Here is a 21,009-nt window from a genome sequence, read left to right on the forward strand (position 1 = left end):
AAAGAGCTAGCCTGAGTTTGACCTAACTGCATGGACTAATGTGATGCATTGTCTGGTATACATGAATTCTTTTCTGGGGGAAGCCCCCACGACTCCCCGGAGCTATCTTGGCTCATATGTATCTCCTTATAATTTGGCATCAGTCGATGTGGGTGGAGTTCTAGGCTTACCGGGTACCACAAGCCAGAACCTGGCCCCCTCAGAGACGCACGAGGAGCAATGGCCTATAGAAATGCACATGTGATTTATAGCATTCTATATTTGCCATCGACCGGGACAAGCACCCAGAAAGGTAAGTGACCCAAAACAAACCCTTATTCTGGTTAAAAAACGACGAAAGTATACAAACGAGTGGACAAAACTCCCCAATTGAAAATGAGCAAACTAGCATAACGTCATACGAGCAGCGCCGCATGTCTGCGCAGCTCCCCCCTCCCTGGAAGAGGGAAGGGGGAGCCCCAGACTCCCGCGCTGGCGATCCACACCCCAGTTCTTCAGCTGATGTGATATGGCATGGTCATGTGGCTCCAGCTCCAGACTCTTGTGTTGTGCTGTCCTCTGGTTCAGTACTGTTCTTACTGTGGCGTGTGAGCTTGGAGTAATATTCACAGGTACTCAGGCTGCATGTGCTTAGGGTCATCTTCCCTGTAAGTACCACCCTTGGGGCTTTGAGTTACCTTCCACAAGTCATTTTGGGTCTATCTCTGTTGGCCTTTTGCTGCTTGGCGATTGACCACCACGAGTGCTTTATGGGATTTCCACCCTAGTCTACCTTGGGGTAAGTTGTAGTTTTGCACTGGAAGGGGCGCGGGGTACCACGCAGCTAGTTTTCACCCATAACAACGGCCGGCTCTGTTCCTTCTGGGTACGCTGTCCTCTTGCAAGGTTTTTATTTTTATTTTTGCCTGGTGGGGGGGGTGGGGTCTGCCTTGGTGTCCCTTTCCCCTGTTATTCTAGGGTTTGCTTTTCTTTTTGGTGGTACCCCCTGCTTTGCCCTCGTGAGTGGACACATCCCAGGGGTTGAGCATTAGCAGTTTATTTGGTAGCATTGGGCGCCAGTTAGCAATACCCTGCCTGGGCTTACCCTTAGCAAAATCAGTCTAGTGGGCCCCTGGGAAACCCTGTGGGGGCACTCGGGTCCAATGGATGCGACCCCGGTGTCCCCTCTCGTTGTGAGCGCGTTTGAGGGGTTATTCTGTCCCCTTGTAATTGGCACTTAGTGCACTTAGGGACGACGCTGTTAGTTTTTGCTGCCTGTTGGCTCGGTGACACCTTTGACCCAGATTCCTGCGAGCATTGTTGCCTCTTTGTGACTTGATTCACCCAATTTATTGATGACATTATTCGGGTGCAGACGGCTCGTGCGTTGCAGGCTCGGTTTAGGTTGTTGCAACATGCTAGGTTGGTTGCTACCCCAGATGCCCCTAGGCTGCCCCGTTTTGCTTATAGGGACCTGGACACGGGGGTGTTGGCCGCATCGGCCTTGATTCAGTCCACGCCCCCTTATTCTTTCCCTGCTGTGGTTCATTCAGTCCCCACCCCCCTGCTTCTGGCTCCTTTGCATCTAAAGGCTTCGGGGATGGGGCAGGGTTTCAAGGTTTCTGAGACTTGGGCGGTTTCGGGGGTTGCCCGTTCTCACACTTTCTTACAGTCAATATTGACTTATTAAATACGTGCATATGTGACATACTAAACATACTAGTTTACCTTGAAAAGCTTCATAGAAAACACCAACCTTACCTAACATTCTTAGTATGTTAAGATAAGCATCTTATTGCTTCATAATTACAATTATTACCTTACCTATTATAGGAATAGGTTAAGTAATAATTGTAATTACGAAGCAATAAGATGCTTATCCTAACATACTAAGAAGGTTAGGTAAGGTTGGTGTTTTCTATGAAGCTTTTCAAGGTAAACTAGTATGTTTAGTATGTCACTTATGCACGTATTTAATAAGTCAATATTGACTGTAAGAAAGTGCGAGAACGGGTTGTCTGGGGAGGCAACGGAGGCATTCGAGTCTGTTCCTCCATCCGTAGCTCCTATTTCTGACCCATCGCATCGTTTTCTTGTGAGGCCAGATCTTTGAAGGACGACTCGCCCCCGGGGCCTGACATGGAGGTTCCTGGGGTTGGGGAAGGGCTGGCTTGGGGACCATAAGCTCTGTTGGACTCCGCTTGGGTTTTCCAACCCTCTGGGTGTGGCTTTCGGTTACAAGGAGTGGGGTTTACCTCCAGTTCTTTATATGACTCATTGGTCCTCTTCCGTACTACTTATCGTTTCTCGATACTGTATCTCATTATTTTATCATTCCATTCCAAAAGACGGGTGGTGCAGCTCGATCCTCAGGCACATGAAGCAAGGATGATTGTTTTGTTCTGGGCGGTGTTAACGTATGTTAGCGTTCCGCATCCTTTATCACGGGTTATACACTGCTCTTGCTCATTTTCTCCCCAGTCATAGCTCCCTAGCCACTGTGCTGCTTTGGCTCCAAATATGGCACCACCCCTTCCCCTTGTGCACAGGAAATAAGTTCTTGGCAAAAAAAAAAAAAATTCCTCTAATATTGTTAAAATACAGTCTCTGATCATAGAAAACTAACAAAAAAAAATATTGTATGTGACATACATTACAATACCCCCAGTCATTAAAACCCTCCCAGTCTCCGGGCGTTTTCCCTCTTCCGGAATGGCGGCAGAGGCATTCAAGTCTGTTCCTCCTGCCGTGCTGTATGGGACTAACCAGTGGGTTCCTTTCCTTAGTGTTTGTACGGCTGCCCCAGCTTTTCCTTGTAAAGCTGGGGCTTGGGGGATGGGGGGGGGGCGGCTCAGCCCCGAGTCTTGCCGTAGAGGTTCCCGGGGTTGGGGAGGGGTTGCCTGGGGGGGCCTTGGCCCCATTTTGCCCCTCTAGGGTCTTTGTACCCTCGGTGAGGGGCTGGCAGTTCCTCAGAGTGGGGTTGTTCCTTTCCCCTCTGAGTATCCACTCAATTTAACGGCCTCTTTTATACCGATCTGCTGGTAATAACGACCGGTTTGGGAGACCGGTATTTAGAGCCTCATATAATGGTCTGGCGGTCGATATTACCGAAGGTCGGTATTGGGTTTGTATTAGTATCAGAGGGTCCTCACAGGGCAAGCAGGCTGCCTACCCCTTTCATCCCCTCCCTCACCCCTCACTGAACCTCTACCCCCACACCCTTACTTTCTGCCCCCCGCCCCCCCCCCAAGACCCTTCTGGGAAATGGCTCAGTAGACTGCCAGCCAGCCGGAGACAGTCTGGAGAATCTCCATCTAATAAAGCATTCATGAAACAAGTATTTTATAACTTTTTATTATCCTAATATTATTACTAAACAAAATCTGCAAGCAAAAATATATATGATGTACATCCATAATTAAATAAAGAAACATCTGGTTAACTGGGTCAAGTGTTAGGCTTATCTCTTCCCTTCCCTACCACCGACACACCCCCTCCCCCCACCCCCCTGTCCCCCCCCCCCCATACTTCCCATACACTCGCTCTCTCTCTGCTTCACCTCATCATCCCTGCTCCATCCCTCTCTCCCTCTCTTCTTCCCTCCCTCCTTCCCAGCTCCCTCCCTCCATCCAACCATCCCTCACTCCCTCCTTCCCTCCAGCCCTCCCCTCCTCTCCTCCCCTCCCTCCCTCCCTCCCTCCCTCCTTCCATCCCTTCCTCCCTCCTTCACTCCCTCCCTCCCTCCTTCACTCCCTCCCTCCATCTCTTCCTCCCTCCCTCCTTCCTTCCATCCCTCCCTCCTCCCTTCCATCCCTCCCTCCTTCCCAGCTACCTCCCTCCATCCCTCCTTCCCTCCATCCCTCCCCTCCTCTCCTCCCTCCATCCCTCCCTCCTTCCCTCCCTCCATCTCTCCCTCCTTCCCTCCCCTCCATCCCTTCCTCCCTCCTTCCTTCCATCTAAACATCTGGTTGCGAGCCGGTCCCTTCCCCCACCAACGACACCCCCCACCCCCCCAAACTTCCCATACACGCGCTCTCTCTGCTTCACCTCAACAACCATAGCGCCTTCCCTCTCTCCCTCCCTCCATCAATCTATCCATCCATCCATCAATCCATCCATCAATCCATCCATCAATCCATCCCTCCATCCATCTCCCTCCCTGCCTACCACCCAGCCTCTGCCTGCCTCCCTCCCTCCCTCCCTGCCTACCACCTAGCCTCTGCCTCCCTCCCTCCCTCCCTCCCTCCCTCCCTCCCTCCCTCCCTCCCTCCCTCCCTCCCTGCCTACCACCCAGCCTCTGCCTGCCTGCCTGCCTCCCTCCCTCCCTCCCTCCCTCCCTCCCTCCCTGCCTACCACCCAGTCTCTGCCTGCCTGCCTGCCTCCCTGCCTCTGCCTGCCTGCCTCCCTCCTTCCTTGCCTGTCCCTCCCTGCCTACCACACAGCATCTGCCTGCCTCCCTCCCAAGCTCTGCCTTCCTCCTTGCCTCTCCCTCCCTGCCTACCGCCTTGCCTACCTCCCAGCCTCTCCCTGCCTGCCTGCCTACATTTCAGCCTCTCCATCCCTGCCTGCCTGCCCATCCACCCACCAGTCAGCCATCACTGACACAATGAGTGCATTTGGAGCCAACATGGTGCACGGATGTTCCTTGATTGTGCAGATATGTCCAACAAAGTCACGGAATGAATACTCCAGCCTCATGACAAATCAAAACAATGTGCCGGGAATCTGTGACATCACAGGGTAGAAGGCACTAGAGTGGTGGACCCAGTGGCTGTCTGTATAAAATATATCTTACCTGAACGTTACTTGAAAAATTACCGACACTTGGAAATACCTGAGCTCCAGAAATAACGACCAGGGTACAGCCCCATATAGGCCGTTAAATCGAGTGGATACTATACAATTCCTACTGCCTCTAGTATGCATGGCGTTCAAACGCACCACTAGCGATGCTCCTGGTATGTTACTTGGCTCGACTGTTGTGGCACGGTTGTGTGTCTGCTCTGCAGGTGAGATTGTCCTGTCTGGCGCCTCTGTCAGCCAGGTGCTGGTTCTCGACTTTTGGTGGGGTGCTTGCCTAGTTGTCCTTGCGGGGGTTGAGCTCTGGCTCTTGGGCCCCGCCTCTCTCCTGTCAATCGATGGGTGTGCAGTTTCCAGAGCCTCCTGGGCTCTGTCTTACCTACATTTGCTCCTGTGGGTGGAATCTGCCTCCACCACGTCGCTTCCTAATGCTTTCCGCTTCTTATCTCCTCTAACATTGATCAGGTTCTTTTTCATGTCTGTGGTTCATTTGGGTACTCAGCTTCCTCCTGTGTCCCCTTGTGCATGTGCCACCCTTGGTCACTGTTCCAATTCTTGTTTACTCTCGTCACTTCCCTGCTTGGCAGGGTTGCATCGATGGCTCCTAACAGGGGTGTTAGGTGTTGTGTGTTTTGTTTTTACACCTTGTGTGTGTCTTCAGTGACTTTCCTTTGTCTGTGTAGCTTGTTCTTTGTTGTACTGTGGGCCTCCAGGTTTCACCCATTAAATGACATTTCATTACATTCAACGCTGTTTTTTTTTTTTTTTGTGCCTGTGAATGTTGAAGACCAAATAACTCAGAGCAGCTTAGGGATTAATGAATTAGAACTACCTTATTCATTGCCGATAACTTCAAATTCAATTATCTCTAAAACTAGAGTTTCATCCTTCAACAGCATAAAAAAATCAAGTTTCTGACCGATTCTCACCATTTTTACATATAGTTTGCACAGCTGTTTGTTCTTAGAATCCTATAGAATGGATGTTTCATAAACTTTAAACGTTTGGCGTTATAATTCTTTCTGGGGGGAGCCCCTACGGCTCCCCGGAGCTATCCATGGCTGATATGGATACCCTAACTATTTTGCATCAGTCGATGTGGGTGGAGTTCTAGGCCTACCAGGGACCACGAGCCAGAACCTGGCCCCCTCAGAGAGGCACGGGGAGCAATGGCCCATAGAAATGCACATGTGATTTGGAGCATTCTATATCTGCCATCGACCGGGACAGGCACCCAGAAAGGTAAGCGCCACAAAACAAACCCCTATTCTGGTTAAACAACAAAAATCGACAAACGAGTGGACAGAACTCCCCCAGGAAAACGAACTAACAAGCATGACGTCACGCGAGCCGCGCCGCATGTCTGCGCAGCTCCCCCCTCCCCGGGAGGGGGAAGGGGGAGCCCCAGACCCCCGCGCCGGCGATCCCCGCCCCAGTTCCTCGGCTGATGGGATCATGCACGGTCGTGTGGCTCCAGCTCCAGTCTTGTCTCAGTGCTGTGACTTGTTTGAGGTGCTGCTCTTACGGTGGTCGTGTGAGCTGGGAGTAGTATTCTCAGGTACTCGGGCTGCATGTGCTTAAGGTCACCTTCCCTGAGTGTCCTGTAAGTACCGCCCTTGGGGCTTGGGGTTGCCTTCCACAAGTCACCTTGGGTCTACCTCTGTTGGCTTTTCGCTGCTTGGTGTTTGGCCGCCCCGAGGGTTTGGGGGTTTCATTCCCTTGTTTCCCTTGGGGTAAGTGGTAGTTAAGTGGTAGTTCTTGACACTGGGGCTTTGAGGGGACAGCTCGGCCCCGGGGCCTGCAGGGTGGGTTCCCGGGGCTGGGGTGGGGCTCACGTGAGAGGCCTCAGGCCCCGTTGGTCCCCGCCGGGGTGTTTCTAACCCTCTGGGGGGACTTGCAGTTTTGTGGTGTGGGGTTTTCCGTTCCAGCTCTCCGCACGTGCTTTGTGGGCGTCGGCCCCTCCCTGGGCTTGGTTTCCTTGTCTGTTGTACCCGTTGTTTCCGTCCTGTCGGTGGTTGCTTTTCTATGATCTTCGCCCCTTTTTCCGGGACGGGCCTTCTTCCGTCATGTCCCCCTCTTCTTGGGGTTTCTGCATGACTTTTGGTCTCGGGTGCGACGGGGTTTTGGGGCCTTTGTCCTTTGTGTTTGCTTCTTTTTGTTCTCGAAGGTTCGGGACTGTTTTGCTCCTTCCCATTTTCTGGTGCGTCTGTCGTCATTCGGTTGAGCTTCCCTCTGTGGGATATTTGGGCTTGATTCTGATTAATTAATAATTAAAATAGTAAATTAAATTACGAAGGACCACCCGCTTTTAAAGTAAAGAGGGAAACTGAGAATTTCAGATCATTAGATAAAATTCTAGAGAAAACCAGTGACTATGGATATGACTAGAAAGTATGATCATAAGAATAATTAATGGGCTGTATTATTAAAGAAACAAACCTCAAACACCTACATTGGGGGGTTATTACTGGAGGTCAGTACGTCCAGGAATCAGTGTGGTTCGTTCACTAATTCAATTAATAATAATCTAATCCTATAAATAATGTTGAATATAATATTATTCATATAAAGAAGGACATGAATATGAACATAGCAATGAGTTACAGTAAATCACACATTATGTTGAAACATTCTGAATGTATCAAATTGCTAGAATATGGGAAAAAGAAATAAGCCTTAGCTGGTAGTAGGTTCCTTTAGATAACCCTGGAAGTCCTCTTAATCTCCAAGTCTGGTACACTGACGAATGGCACGGTTAACATGGAGAAGACAGCGTGAGGAATTCGTCTCTCGAGCTGCAAGATAAATAACTACCAGTAGCAATTGATTTAACTACTCAATTCATATTCAAGATTATTGATATCTACAGATGGAATTCTAATCACCTGTTATTAGGTGTTATCCCGCTGCGTGACGAACAATCACCCCGCTATTATTAGACCTGTAAATGATGCATCAAATAAAGGGTACTTAGCTGTGGGCACTGTATAAGTATTAAGATTGCCGTAATTTCGCATCCCAAGCTCCGGTGAACCTATCCTGGATTGATGCGTTTCAAGCTGGCTGATCACGTGTCGTCAGGAACCAAGTCTAGGGGTCCCTCCTTTAACACCAGCACTAGTTGAAGATATTATCTGCAAGGTCGTTCACGCCTCACAGTGGCGGCTTTCATCTGCGGATGAATAACACCTGCCCGATTTGCTGGGCAATGGCGTCGTTTTTGAGTACGGTAAGTACAGTTCTGCCTCCTTCCGGCTCTGCACGTGTCCGCGTACCGACTGAGGATGGCGTCCCCCAACCCACGCCGAGTCGACGTTCATGACACAAATAATTGTCTTGAACATTAATATTTCTTGCATTCGCGCTTGAAACTCTAAAGACTGGACGGGTTTATTATTTAGAGGAACGAAATATTATTATTTAACTATTTAAGAATAGTAAATATATAAGGGAGAGGAATTAATGTCTCCCCATGGCATTCATTGATGACGTTAACACTATCGCGAGGTAGACGGTATAATTCTAACGCTCTATTCGGCTTTTAGTTAGAGAACAATTCGTCTGCAATCAGTTGTCATACAGAATGCTTTAATTATGGAGAATCGTATTTAATTCTCACACAAATTGAATATAATGTGTTTTACTGTAAAGAAATCTGATGCAATACTGGCGTCAGGTGACGTGAGAATTCTAGCCTAATGCACAGATGAATTATTAGTACAGGAGAATTCTACGAGTTGTTAATTTTACTTACTACAATATTAAGTATGGTTAGTAATAAGTAATGAGAATACAACAATGCTGTATTCGATGTTGGAAATATCCAACACCCTCCGGTCCTTTCTAGGGCTTGTGGGTCCTCTTCCCAGCAGCTTCTGGGTGTTAGCCTTTTTGTTCTTTTGTGAATATCTCTTCTCTTCACACTGTCTCGGCGCTCCTAGTTTTCCTGGGAGCGAATTTGCTCCTCCTAATGAGTCTTTTCGCTCCTGCCCTTCTGCGGGATGTTGGTGCGGGGCGGCTCCTTATGCGAGTTCCTTCCCTGTCAGCTGCACTTGTGGAGGTGGTCTTGCACACTTGTGGCATTTTCATTTTTGTCCTGCGTTTTCTTTTCCCTCCTGGGGCTGTCATAGGATTGGCTTGCGGAGGATGTAGAGGTGCTTGGGGCCATTCCTGGGTCTGGCACCTTGGTTTCTGCTGCTAGCTTTTGGTATCGATATTCCTTCTGCGCCGTTTCGCAGGTTGTATCGTGCGTCGTTACACCTCCGGCCTGCTTATGCGCTGTCTGTGTCGTCCTGGTCTTTGGACAGGGTGCTCTCCTGTTTTTCTTCTCCTTGGTGGTTGTGGCTTCTTGGGGTCAGGTTTGCTTTGCCTCGCCTCGGTTTTCTTTTTGTGTTGGCATTCGCCTCTGGGGGCCGTGTGGCAGAGCTTCTTGCTCTTCTCTGGCGCAGTGGTTTTTGGCTCCTATTGTCGTGATCATAGGTTTTCTTCGTCTGCGGCCGTTCTCCCTTTTTTCTGGCGAATGCTATACCTTGGGTTGTTGTCTCGACTTCGTGTTGTGGAGTGATTCTCCGACCGCCTCCCGGGTATGTCCCCTTGGTTTTTTAGGTAGTCTTTGGTGAGGTAGCTCCTGGGAGCCGTAGGGGCTCCCCCCAGAAAGCCAGCGTTGAATGTAATGAAACGCCATTTTCTGGGTGAGTCCCGGAGGCTCCCCGGCACCCTCCCGCCCTCCGCTCGGTGGGTTTTTCACGGTTTTGATATCCAGCCTCAGAACTGGGGCGGGGATCACCGGCGCGGGGGTCTGGGGCTCCCTCTTCCCCCTCCCGAGGAGGGGGGAGCTGCGCAGACATGCGGCGTGGCTCGCGTGACGTCATGCTTGTTAGTTCGTTTTCCTGGGGGAGTTCTGTCCACTCGTTTGTCGATTTTTGTTGTTTAACCCTTGCACTGCTCACCTATTTTCGGCAAAAACGTCTTGGTGCAATTGTCAAGGACATATTTTTGTTATTTTTACAAATGTTCAGGTAAATTTAATGTCAAAATGTTTCCAGAGTCAACTATTTCCATTTCAAAACACAAATAGTAATGAAAACATTAAAAAACATTAAAATATAGCCAAATTAAAAAACAAAAAGCACAACTCTCTGAGCGCCTAAAGGCGCTTTGCGCAGTGCAGTGGTTAACCAGAATAGGGGTTTGTTTTGTGGCGCTTACCTTTCTGGGTGCCTGTCCCGGTCGATGGCAGATATAGAATGCTCCAAATCACATGTGCATTTCTATGGGCCATTGCTCCCCGTGCCTCTCTGAGCGGGCCAGGTTCTGGCTCGTGGTCCCCGGTAGGCCTAGAACTCCACCCACATCGACTGATGCAAAATAGTTAGGGTATCCATATCAGCCATGGATAGCTCCGGGGAGCCTCCAGGACTCACCCAGAAAATGGCGTTTCATTACATTCAAAGCTGGTTTTTTGTCCAAATTTGACGTATATATCAAATGCCATATTGATGATTTGTTTACAATAATATATACTGAAAATCTATAGTCACAACATATGAAAATGAAGATCATATGCTGTTCTGAGAGCATAGTAGAACCAAATGAACAATTGATGATATTTAAGATTTGTGTAGCTGATTTGAAAATTTAAAATTTTCAATATTCAATTTAATAATTATTTTTAATTTTCTTGTTTTTCAAGTTACATTGGTGATCATTTAGACAAAGTTAGAGCATTTGCTTAGTAGATTATGCATAAAATATTTGAAAGCGTTTCAGCAAATTTAAAAAACTGAGTGATATGCCCTGTCGTTTATATATATGCCTTGCGCAATTTAAGGATTAAACTTTGTGCCAGTGATACCAATTTGATACCAAAATGAACGACATAACACGAAAATTGACGTTATCAAATTAAAAAGATTATACACATTTGTGTGCAGGTTTAGCGGGTTTGCATATGCGTGTTCGCTCATGGCTAATGCTTGTATGACTTTCACCTTTTTGCTGCTGGGGTGGGGTGGGGTGGGGGGTTACAATGGGATTTTGGACGTTATGTGCTTATACCCCTGTAAGGAATTATATTGCGAACAAATTGATACCAAAATGAACGACGTAACACGAGAATTGAGGTGTGAATCCCAGTAATAGAAGACACATTTTGATGGTGTTGCTAGATCACAGGTAACCCCTTGGCCGATTTTGAGTTTGGTGCGGTTGGCACGACGGGCTTTTGTACTTCATATGTTTATATATCCCTGTATGGAATTCTATTGTGAACAAAATGATACCAAAATGAACACTGTAACACGAAAATTGAAATGAGAAAACTGAAAATAGTATACATATATGAGTGTGGAGGTCAGCTGGAGAGCGCGTGCCGGGGATGGGAAAGTGTTAATGCATACCTTTACGCCCCTGTGCTTCCTTGCGTGGTTGGCTTGCTCCAGTGGCATGCCCAGATCCCTTCCCTTTCGGCTGCTTTGGTTGCAGAGGATCTTCATGCTCGCAGGCATTTGGCCTTAGTCCTTCGCTTCTTTTCCCTTCTCAAGCTGTCTTTATAATTTGTTTCTATAATTTAGATTAATTTTACCATATTGCCGCTACTTCCTGCACCTATTAGATGGGGACCACACTCTGGGTCATGGTCCCCAGTAGGCCAATAGAACTCCTCGACAGATGGCACCAAGTAGTATGACACTCTGTCAGAGAAAATAGCTTCAGGGAGTCAACAGAGCTCACCCAGAAATTGGCATTTCATTACATTCAATATTGGTCTTTTGTTGATAGGAAACATCAATACATGAAAGCCTACAATTGTTTGTGTGTGATAAAGTAACTTAAACTATCATTTAAATATTGCCCTACCTGGAGAGTAGATATATCATGAGCTGATTATTTTGTGTTTTATGTTGCTCCAGAAAATTTTGGTATCTTTGATGTAACTTTGTCTAAGTGTCCTGAGCTGAAGTGCTTATGCTTTGATATTGATTGTTCAAGCTTTCTAGAGTTTTGATTATGCAGAATTAATTGAACAAAACAGTCTACATTCACTGTCTATATTAATTCTATTTAAATTTTATTTTCAGTTCTCTTGGTGGAGAACAAGATGTGATCCATGCTACAATTCATTTTCTTCCAAACTTATTGGGCAATGTCAAGTTTGATATATCTTCATTTATGTCTCCAGTGATGATTGGTTATACTTTCTCATTGATTCCAGCTGGGCTTGTTATTGATCTTGTGTATGACAGAGAGGTAAGTAATTTTATAGTATTTTAAAAATAAATATTTTTAGCTTGACAAAATTTATTTTTTTCTGGGAGGTCTTATTTCACCTCAAAGATACCCACCTAGTTAGTTCCAAGCCTGAGCACCCAACCAGGTCCCTTTGAGTCACAGGCACTTACTTGGTACCAGGACCAGAATTGGCACCATCAGTAGTCATTGTAGTCTGGGAACATTAGATCAACCCAGGCCTTAACCACTGTGATGTGCAGAGTTTATTGTGACATTCCTCCCCTGTGCACATTTAATCAAATGGCCCCAAAAAATTATTTTTTCTTTATAAAATGATAAATTCCCTTCCCTGAACATGTACTTGTAAAAATAAATATCAAATTACACTTACTTTGGCTGTGGGGATGTGGACAAGGTGCGCACAGACGTCATCACAGGCTGTTCGCCTGTGCGTGAAGTCCCAGAAGCGAGTTTTGTTGCTAGTTAGTGACTCATTTCACCCCAGTTCACTGATGACTCTTTTCGGGTGCAGGCAGCTCAGGCGTTGCATGCTAGGTTTGGTTGCTGCAACGCGCTAGGTTGATTGCTGATCTGGAAGCCCCAAGGTTGCCCGGTTTTGGTTATAGGGACCCAGACTTGGGGGGTGTTGGTCGCTTCGGCCTTGGTTCAATCCGCACCTCCTCATTCTTCCCCTGCTGTGGTGCATTCTGGTCTTTCCACCCCTCCCCCTCTTCCGGGGTGGCAACGGAGGCATTCGAGTCGGTTCCTCCAGCCGTGGCATCAGGGTCTGACCAGTGGGCCCCTTCTTTTCTGCCTTTTCGGCTGCTCCGGCTTTTTCCTGTAAGGCCGGGGCTTTGGAGGACGACTCGACCTCGGATCCTGGTGTGGAGGTTCCCGGGGTTGGGGAGGGGTTGACTTGGGGGCCTTGGGCCCCATTGGACCCTGTCTGGGTTTTTCTACCCCTCAGAGTGGGGGCTTACTGTTGCAAGGAGTGGGGTTTTCTCTTCCCCACTCTTCGTACGAGTTGGATTTGGGGTCGACCCCTCCCCGGGTTTGGTTCCGTGTCCCTTTGGGTCCATCGGTTCTGTCCGTGCTCTTAAGTTTTCATCGCCATTTCTGGGGGGAGGAGCCCCTTCGGCTCCCCGGAGCAATCCAGGCTAATATGTATATTATTAGACTTTGGCATCAGTGTGAGTGGAGTTCTAGGCCTCCCGGGGACCATGAGCCAGAACCTGGCCCCCCTCAGAGAGGCATGAGGAGCAATGGCCTATAGAAGTGCTTGGAGCATTCTATGTCTGCCATCAACTAGGCCAGGCACCCAGAAAGGTAAGCGCCTTATAGCGAACCATTATTCTGGTTAAAACTACCACTAAAAGCTAACGAGTAGACAGAACTCCCCAAATGAAAAAGGAGCAAACGAGCATGACATCACACTTACAGCTCTACTTGTCTGTGCAGCTACCCCCCTCCCCGGGAGGGAAAGGAGGCACCCCAGACCACTCCCGCCAGCTTTCCACCTTTCAGTTCTCGGCTGATGTGATTGTGACATGGTCATGTGGCTCCAGTTCCAGATTCTCTCTGTGTTGTGCTGTGCCTTGTGTCCAGTATTGCTCTGACGGTGGCGTGCAAGCTGGGAGTGATATTCACAGGTACTCGGGCTGCATGTGCCTAGGGTTCCCTTCTCTGAGTGCCTGTAAGTACCACTCTTGGGGCTTGGGGTTATCTTCCACAAGTCACCTTGGGGTTTACCTCTGTTGGTCTTTTGCTGCTCGGTGAGTGACCACCCTGGGTGTGTTGGGGGCTTCCGCCTCCTCCCTTGTTTACCTTTGGGGTAAGTGGTAGTTTCTGTGGGGAGCCCCTACGGCTCCCTGGAGCTTATCGGGCTAATGTGTGTTATGTTAGACCGGGACATTAGCTAAGGAGTTCAGACCTACCAGGGACCAGCGCCAGAACCTGGCCCCTTCAGAGAGGTTTCAGGGAGCAATGGCCCTGGAAAACCCCATATGGTTGGGGGTTTTCCTTATCTGCCATCGACCGGGGTTAGGCACCCAGAAAGGTAGGCGTAACAAAACAAACCCCACATGGTAAGAAACTACAACAAAAACCGAACAGAGAGGTAGAAAACTCCCTACAATCCCAAGGAAACAAGCAAACAAGCAAACATCACACTTTACTGCCGCGCCGATCGTCCGCGCAGCCCTCCCCACCCCGGGAGGGGGAGGGGGGAGCCCCGGACCTACCGCGCCGGCTGCCAAGCTCCAGTTCGTTCGCTAATGTCAACCGGGATTGACGCTTCTCTGGCCTCAGTTTCCTAGGCGGTGTTTGCCTTGTGTGGCGTTCACTGCCGTGTGTTGTGGTGTGCGGTGGCCAGGAGTACTTCATCAGTGCCGGGGCTGCATGTGCTTAGTGGCTGACTTCCCTAAGCGCCCTGTGAGTACTGCCCTTGCGTTACAGGGTTATCTTCCCTGGGGCGTTCGGGAACCATTCCCGTAGAGGTTCTTGCTGCTCGGCATTTGCCTCGCCCTTGGGGCCCTTGTTTGGCCCTGGGTAGGGATTGGTATTGTGCTGGTTAGGGCGTCAAGGTGTTGCGCAGCCTGCCACCTAAGCGGCGGCCGGTTTCTGTTGCCTCTGGAGACGGTGTACTTTTGCGGGGTTTTTCTTTTGTTTTTCATTTTCTTGCCTGGTGGGGGTCTGCCTAAGGTGGTTATAGTTCCACTGGTAGTGTTTGGCGGCCCTCTGCTAGGCCCCCGTGCTTGTACACGTCTCGGGGGTTTTCAGTGCTATAATCTACCCTCTTGTTATGTTTGGGTTTCTTAACCGGTTAGCAACACCTTGCCCGGGCTTCCCGTAGTTGTTACCCTACGGGCCCTGGAAACCCCTGTCTGGGCTCGGGGGACCATTGAATGTGTCTTCCGGGTTCCAACCCGTCTTGTACGGGATCGTTGGTTGCTGTTCCCTTGTCTCCGGGTGACAGTCGCCATTTTTACCTCCGTCATGCTGCCTGTTGGGTCACTGACGCCTTGACCCGGAGTCTTGCGAGTGATTCTCTGCTTGTTCTCCAGTACTCTCCTGATGTTATTACTGTTCAGAGTACAGGCGGCATCCGTGTTGCAAGCTGGGTTAGGTTGCTGCAACATGCTAGGTTGGTTTCCCACTCGAATGCCCCGTGGCCGCCCCGTTTGGTTAGGTGCTGCTCGCCCCTTTCTCTCCATGTTCCCGGCTCCGGACCGTCTGCGTGTTTCTAGGTCGGGGCGGGGTTCAGTTGCGGCAGAGACTCGGGCGGTTTTCGGGGGATGCCCCGTTCGGGTTGGGGACGGAGGTTTGAGCCTGTGCCTCCTGCCAAGGCTTCTGGGTCTTACCAGCGGCCCTTTCTTGTTGCCTTTCCCATGGGCTCTTGCTTTTCTTTAAGGGCGGAGGGCTTGGAGGCCGGCTCTGCCCCGGGGCCTCTGTTGTTGGTTCCCGGGGCTGTGGGGGATGCCTACTAGCAGTTCTGGGGCGGTTTTGCCCCTTCAGGGGTTTTTCTGCTGTTGGGCGTCGTTTTTCGCCCTTCCAGTCTGCTAGCTTCCCACATTTGCTGGCGTGTTTTTGTGTATTAAGCGTCAGTCACAGCCCCTGCTGGCGGCCATTTTCGTCTGCCGGTTTCCCGGCGTGGCCACCAGGGCGGCGTTGCGGTTTGTTTACATGCGTCTGGGTGTGCGAGCGAGCGTCTCTGGTGAGTTTTCAAAAAATTTGCAGGGTTTTTGTTCTCCTGTTGTCGTTTCTTTGTTTTCTGGTGTTTTCTTGCCGTTGCCTGTTCCTCTGGGAACGTTTGGGTGTTGATTTTGGGTCTGGGCCTCTGGGTTTAGGCTCAGTGCCCCTGGCTGGTATGCTTGCTCCCACACCTTGCCCCTCGGTTTTCGGTCTGTTGGGACCGTTTTCCCAGGGCGTTCTGCTGGGGTCTGTGCTTTGCCTTTTAGTGGTGTTCTCCGCCGGCAAATGTGGTGGTTTGGGCTCCCCCTGGTTCGATTCTGGGTTCCTTTGGGTTCCTTGGTTTCGTTCTGGAGGTTTCTTCCTCTTGGGCCCCCTTTTGTGGGTTCAGGGGACTTTGTTTCCTCGAGTGACCCGGTTCTGCCTTTTGGGGTTCCGGGGTCTTCCTGGCTTGCAGACTGAGCTTTTTGGGTCTTGGCACATGTTGTGGTTGTGCTGGGACTTTGTGGTTTTGCTGTCGAGGTGGGCCTTTTGATGCAGTTTTGTGCCTTCTTTGCCTGGCCGGCGTAGTGCTCTTTGCCACTAGTCGGCGGCTTGTGCTTTTACAATATATGTCCTCACCTAGTTGTGCTTGTGGGGGTTGAGCTCTGGCTCCTTGGTCCTGCCTCTCAACCGTCCGTCAACAGGTGTATCGGTTCCTGTGCCTCTTGGGCTCTGTCATGTCTACATGTGACATTGTATGGGGGTCAGCCTCGTTACTTGTGTGAGGAGTCGCCACATTACTTCTTAGTGCTTTCCCGTTCCCATTCTGACACTCAAAAAAAAAAAAAAAAAAAAAAAAAAAAAAACTCTATCTGTGGCTCTTTTGGGTACTCAGTTTCCACCTGTGTCCCCTAGTGCGTGTGCCCCTTGTGTTACATATCCTTTCCTTCTCAACCCTGTCGATTCCCTTGGGTATCTGGTATGTGGTGATCAGGTCTCCCCTCACTTCCTCTTCCAGCGAAGTGTGGTTTCATTCCCGTAGTCTCTCCTCATGACTTCGGTAGTGTACTTTTTCTTTCTGAAGGGGTTCTGTTCCCTTCTCTGTTGACTGGGCGCTGGGGGAGCAGCTTGCTCTGTTGCCTCTTGCTTGGTCCCTCTGTTGGTGGGCGCTTTGGGTTGTCTTCCGGCCTCTGCTGGCGTCGGAGGACGGCTTCTCCCCCTTGGGGGGGGTTCCGAGCTGGCGGGGTGGGCTTCTTCCCTGCGCTTCGTCATTTCCTCTTCGTGGGTGCGTGGGGCGTGGTCGATCCGCCCCATCCTTCTGGGCTTCCCGTCTGCTCTTTGCAGTCATGAGCTTTTCCAGTCTGCAGTTCTTCTGGACTACTTCCGTCTGCGCCCTGGATCCTCTGCCCTGCTCGGAGGACTGTTGTCTCCTGTTCGGATTCTGTTAGGGCCGGGTGCATGGATGGTGGACCTGGACCTCCAGGTCACTTCTTGGCACGTTCCTCTCTGGTTTTTCTGGGGCTAGCATGGTTGGTAATTACCTATGTGTACTTACCTAAGTGTAGTTACAGGATGAGAGCTACTCTCGTGGTGTCCCGTCTTCCCAGCACTCTTTGTCATATAATGCTTTGATTCTAATTGTCATATTGTCATATAATGATTGTCATATGTCATAATATGTCTTCATATGATTGTCATACAATGCTTTGGTGGTGGGGCTTTCAGGTTTGCTGTTTTTATTGCATTCCCTATTTTGTGAAGGGCACTTTGTATACTCTTTGCATCTTTACCGGATCTTAGTGCCCTGTCTGCGTCTGAGATTCGGTGTCTGGCCTACCTCGACGACTGGCTGGAGTGGGCTCCCAGTCAGTCCGCTTGTCTGCTCGCCAGGGGATGGTTCTTTCCAGATCGCTGGGTTTGGTTTCCTGGTGATCTGGAGGTTTTACCTTCTGTTTCCGTCCCGGGTTCGGACCTGGGCCTTGTTTCAGGCTCTTGGGCCCCTCATTGTCTTCCCTCCAGAAGTGTTACTGTGGCTGTGGTCCCGCCTTTGGCTGTTCAGGAGGGGGTCCCGGGTTGCTCAGCGGTTGCTTGGGCGGCTGTGCGGGAGTTTGCACTTCGGCGTGCTTGTCTGCCCGCGGAGTCGGGTTTGGCTCCGGCGTCGGTTGGTTCCTACGGAGACTCCACTTCCGCCTCTTGCATTCCTTGGGTTCCTCTGGGGATCTGGTGTTGGTGCTGCGTCACCAGCTTCCTCTTTGGGGTTTTCGGGGTTCCGTGCCTTGGCGGCTCCCCGAGCCTTCGCTCGATGTGTTCACGGACGGGTCGTCTCTCGGCTGGGGCTTTGTGACCAGTGCTCACCAGGTCGGCCGAGGTTGATGGAGTCTGTCTGTCCGTCGGGCTCCCAGCCCGGTTCAGGTGTTCATGGCTGTCTGGTTTGCGCTTCGGAGGGTTTGGGTCACTAGGTACTCTACCATTCAGCTCTGTTTGGACTGTTCTCCGGTGGTTCTTGCCGGAACCACAGGGGGTTTGGTTAACCGTGTGGTTCGTGTCCGGGGTGTGTCCTGCGTCCTGGTGGACAGCTGTCTCGGTTCATTCCTCTTCGTGGGTTGGCCAGTCGTCGCCGATGCGTTTTGTTGGCTCTGTTGGGCTTCTGGACTCATGGCCATGGACGTCTTCGGGTCGGCGTGGTCTAGGCGTCGCCCGTTTTGTGGCGCCCTTCCCACCTGCGAGGTCTTCACGGTGGAGGCTTTCGGCAGGCCTGGTCGAGGTGGGGGGTACCTGTACCTCTTCTCCCGGTCCAGCTGTTGCTTCGGGTTCTGGCTCAGTTGCAGCCCATTCCCACGAGAACAGTCCTTATGGTTCCACTGTGGCCGGCCCGGCCTTCTTTTCAGACGCTGCTTGATAGGTGTCCGTACCCGGGGCGTTTTTCCTGAGGCTTCGCCTCTTTCAGCAGGCCGAATCGGTCCTGTCCGTGACTGGTTCGGCCTTCTCTTTGGCTCTTCGCGTCTGGTATTTTGACGCAGGTATCGCCATCTCTATGGTGTTCAGGTGGCTTTGTTGACGGTGTCCCACCTGCGAGCTTCGTCTTGGAGACTGTATGACGTTTATTACGTCTTCTCGCGTTTTGTTTCCCCTCCGGCCTGCTCATGAGTCGCCTGAGCCATCCTGGTCCTTGTTCAGGGTGCCTTCTTCTCTTCCCCTCAGTTTGTGGTAGCCCCTTCGGTTTCAGTTTCCTCCTCTTTGGTACTGGTGGTAGCTTTATTGGTGTGCAGCCTTTCTCTGTCCTGGCGACGGTCGAGGCGGCTGCTTTCCGGAGGGGTTCTTGGGGTATTGGTACTTGTTTGGTTTGGCCGGGGGGTGCGTCCTGTGTTGTCCAGTTGTGCTTTTTGCTGTTGCCGGCGTACCATGCCAGGGGATGCGCTGTGGTTGATCCGGTTCCTTCGTTCCCTGTTTTCAGGGCTCGGGTCTCCCGGGTCGTCCGCAGTGTTTTCCTTCTTACTGCGGTCTGTCTTTGCGCCCGTGCTGTTCAGACGTTTGCAGCAATTGCTGCTGTGTTGGTGACGTCTCGGGCTCATTTCGGGCGCAGGGAATTGTGGGTCGCACAGGTTTTTTGGCCGCCCATCCATGTGTGCGTCTGTTCTTGGGCGTTCTTGTTGCCTTGGGTCGCAGGTTTGCGTCCGGTTGTCTTGGCTTTGCGTTGCAGAGTTTGTGGCGGCCGCCTCCCGGGTTAGCCCTTTCTTTTCCTTCTCTTTGGGTATGAAGCTCCAGGGAGCCGTAGGGGCTCCCCACAGAAAACCAGCGTTGAATGTAATGAAACGCCATTTTCTGGGTGAGCCCCGGAGGCTCCCTGGAAACCCTCCCTCCCACCGGTCGGCGGTTTTTTCGCGTTGGTTGACGCTTAGCTTCCGAACTGGAGCTTGGCAGCCGGCGCGGTAGGTCCGGGGCTCCCCCCTCCCCCTCCCGGGGTGGGGAGGGCTGCGCGGACGATCGGCGCGGCAGTAAAGTGTGATGTTTGCTTGTTTGCTTGTTTCCTTGGGATTGTAGGGAGTTTTCTACCTCTCTGTTCGGTTTTTGTTGTAGTTTCTTACCATGTGGGGTTTGTTTTGTTACGCCTACCTTTCTGGGTGCCTAACCCCGGTCGATGGCAGATAAGGAAAACCCCCAACCATATGGGGTTTTCCAGGGCCATTGCTCCCTGAAACCTCTCTGAAGGGGCCAGGTTCTGGCGCTGGTCCCTGGTAGGTCTGAACTCCTTAGCTAATGTCCCGGTCTAACATAACACACATTAGCCCGATAAGCTCCAGGGAGCCTCCGGGGCTCACCCAGAAAATGGCGTTTCATTACATTCAACGCTGGTTTTTTGCACTGGTAGGGGGCGGGGTACTGCGCAGTTAGTTTTCAGCTATTACAGCGGCCGGATCTGTTCCTTCTGGGTATGTTGTCCTCTTGTAGGGTTTTTCTTCTAATTTTTGTTTGTGCCTGGTGGGGAGGGGGTCTGCTTTGGTTCCCCTGCCCACTTATATTTGGATCTTGACCTCCGGTTTTTCGGTGGTACCTCTTGCTAGGCACCGTGAGTGGACATGTCCCGGGGGCTCAGTTTTAGAAGTTTGGTAGACTTGGGTGCCGGTTAGCAGTACCCTGCCTGGGCTTACCCTTAGCGAAAACAGTCTTTGGGCCCTGGTAAACCCTGCGAGGTGGCAAAGGGTCCAATGGATGCGACCCCTAGGTCCCCTCTCCTCTTGTGAAAGTTTGAGGGTTGCTCTGTCCCCGTGTCTCAGGGCAACACTCATTGTTTTTGCCTCGGGTCATGCTGCCTGTTGGGTCGGTGACACCTTTGGCCCAGAGTCTTACAAGCATTGTTGCTTGTTTGTGACTCCATTCACTCAGTCCACTGTTGACATTATCCTGGTGCAGGCAACTCAGGCATTGCATGCTATGTTTAGGTTGCTGCAAAGTGCTATGTTGATTGCTACCCTGGATGCCCCGTGGCTGCCTCACTTTGCTTATAAGGACCCGGACTTTGGGGCATTGGTCACTTCGTCCTTGGTTTGGTCCCCACCCCCTCGTTCTTTCCCTGCTGTGGTTCCTTCTGCCCCTCCCCCCCCCCCCATCCTTCGGACTCTAGAGCATCTGAGGGCTTTGGGGTCGGGGCGCAGCTTAGAGGATTCTGAGATTCGGGCAGTTTCAGGGGTTGCCCCTTCCAGGGTGGCGACAGAGGCATTCAAGTCGGTTCCTCCAGCCGGTTGCATATGGGTCTGACCAGTGGGGCCCGCTTTAGTGTTTTTATGGCTGCCCTGGCTTTTGTTTTTGAGGCCGGGGCTGTGGAGGACGATT

General features: G+C 50.9%; 1 protein-coding gene across 1 annotated transcript in view; it reads left to right on the forward strand.

Moving 5' to 3' along the window:
- Window positions 1-21,009, forward strand: part of LOC123773774 (cholesterol transporter ABCA5) — a 567,017-nt gene that overhangs the window by 343,729 nt on the left and 202,279 nt on the right. The window contains exon 23 of the mRNA XM_045767705.2: window positions 11,859-12,027. Coding sequence (XP_045623661.1) covers window positions 11,859-12,027 — 169 coding nt within the window. The remainder of the gene's footprint in view (window positions 1-11,858; window positions 12,028-21,009) is intronic.

This window comes from Procambarus clarkii, chromosome 72 (genome assembly GCF_040958095.1).
Source record: "Procambarus clarkii isolate CNS0578487 chromosome 72, FALCON_Pclarkii_2.0, whole genome shotgun sequence".
Taxonomy (NCBI): domain Eukaryota; kingdom Metazoa; phylum Arthropoda; class Malacostraca; order Decapoda; family Cambaridae; genus Procambarus; species Procambarus clarkii.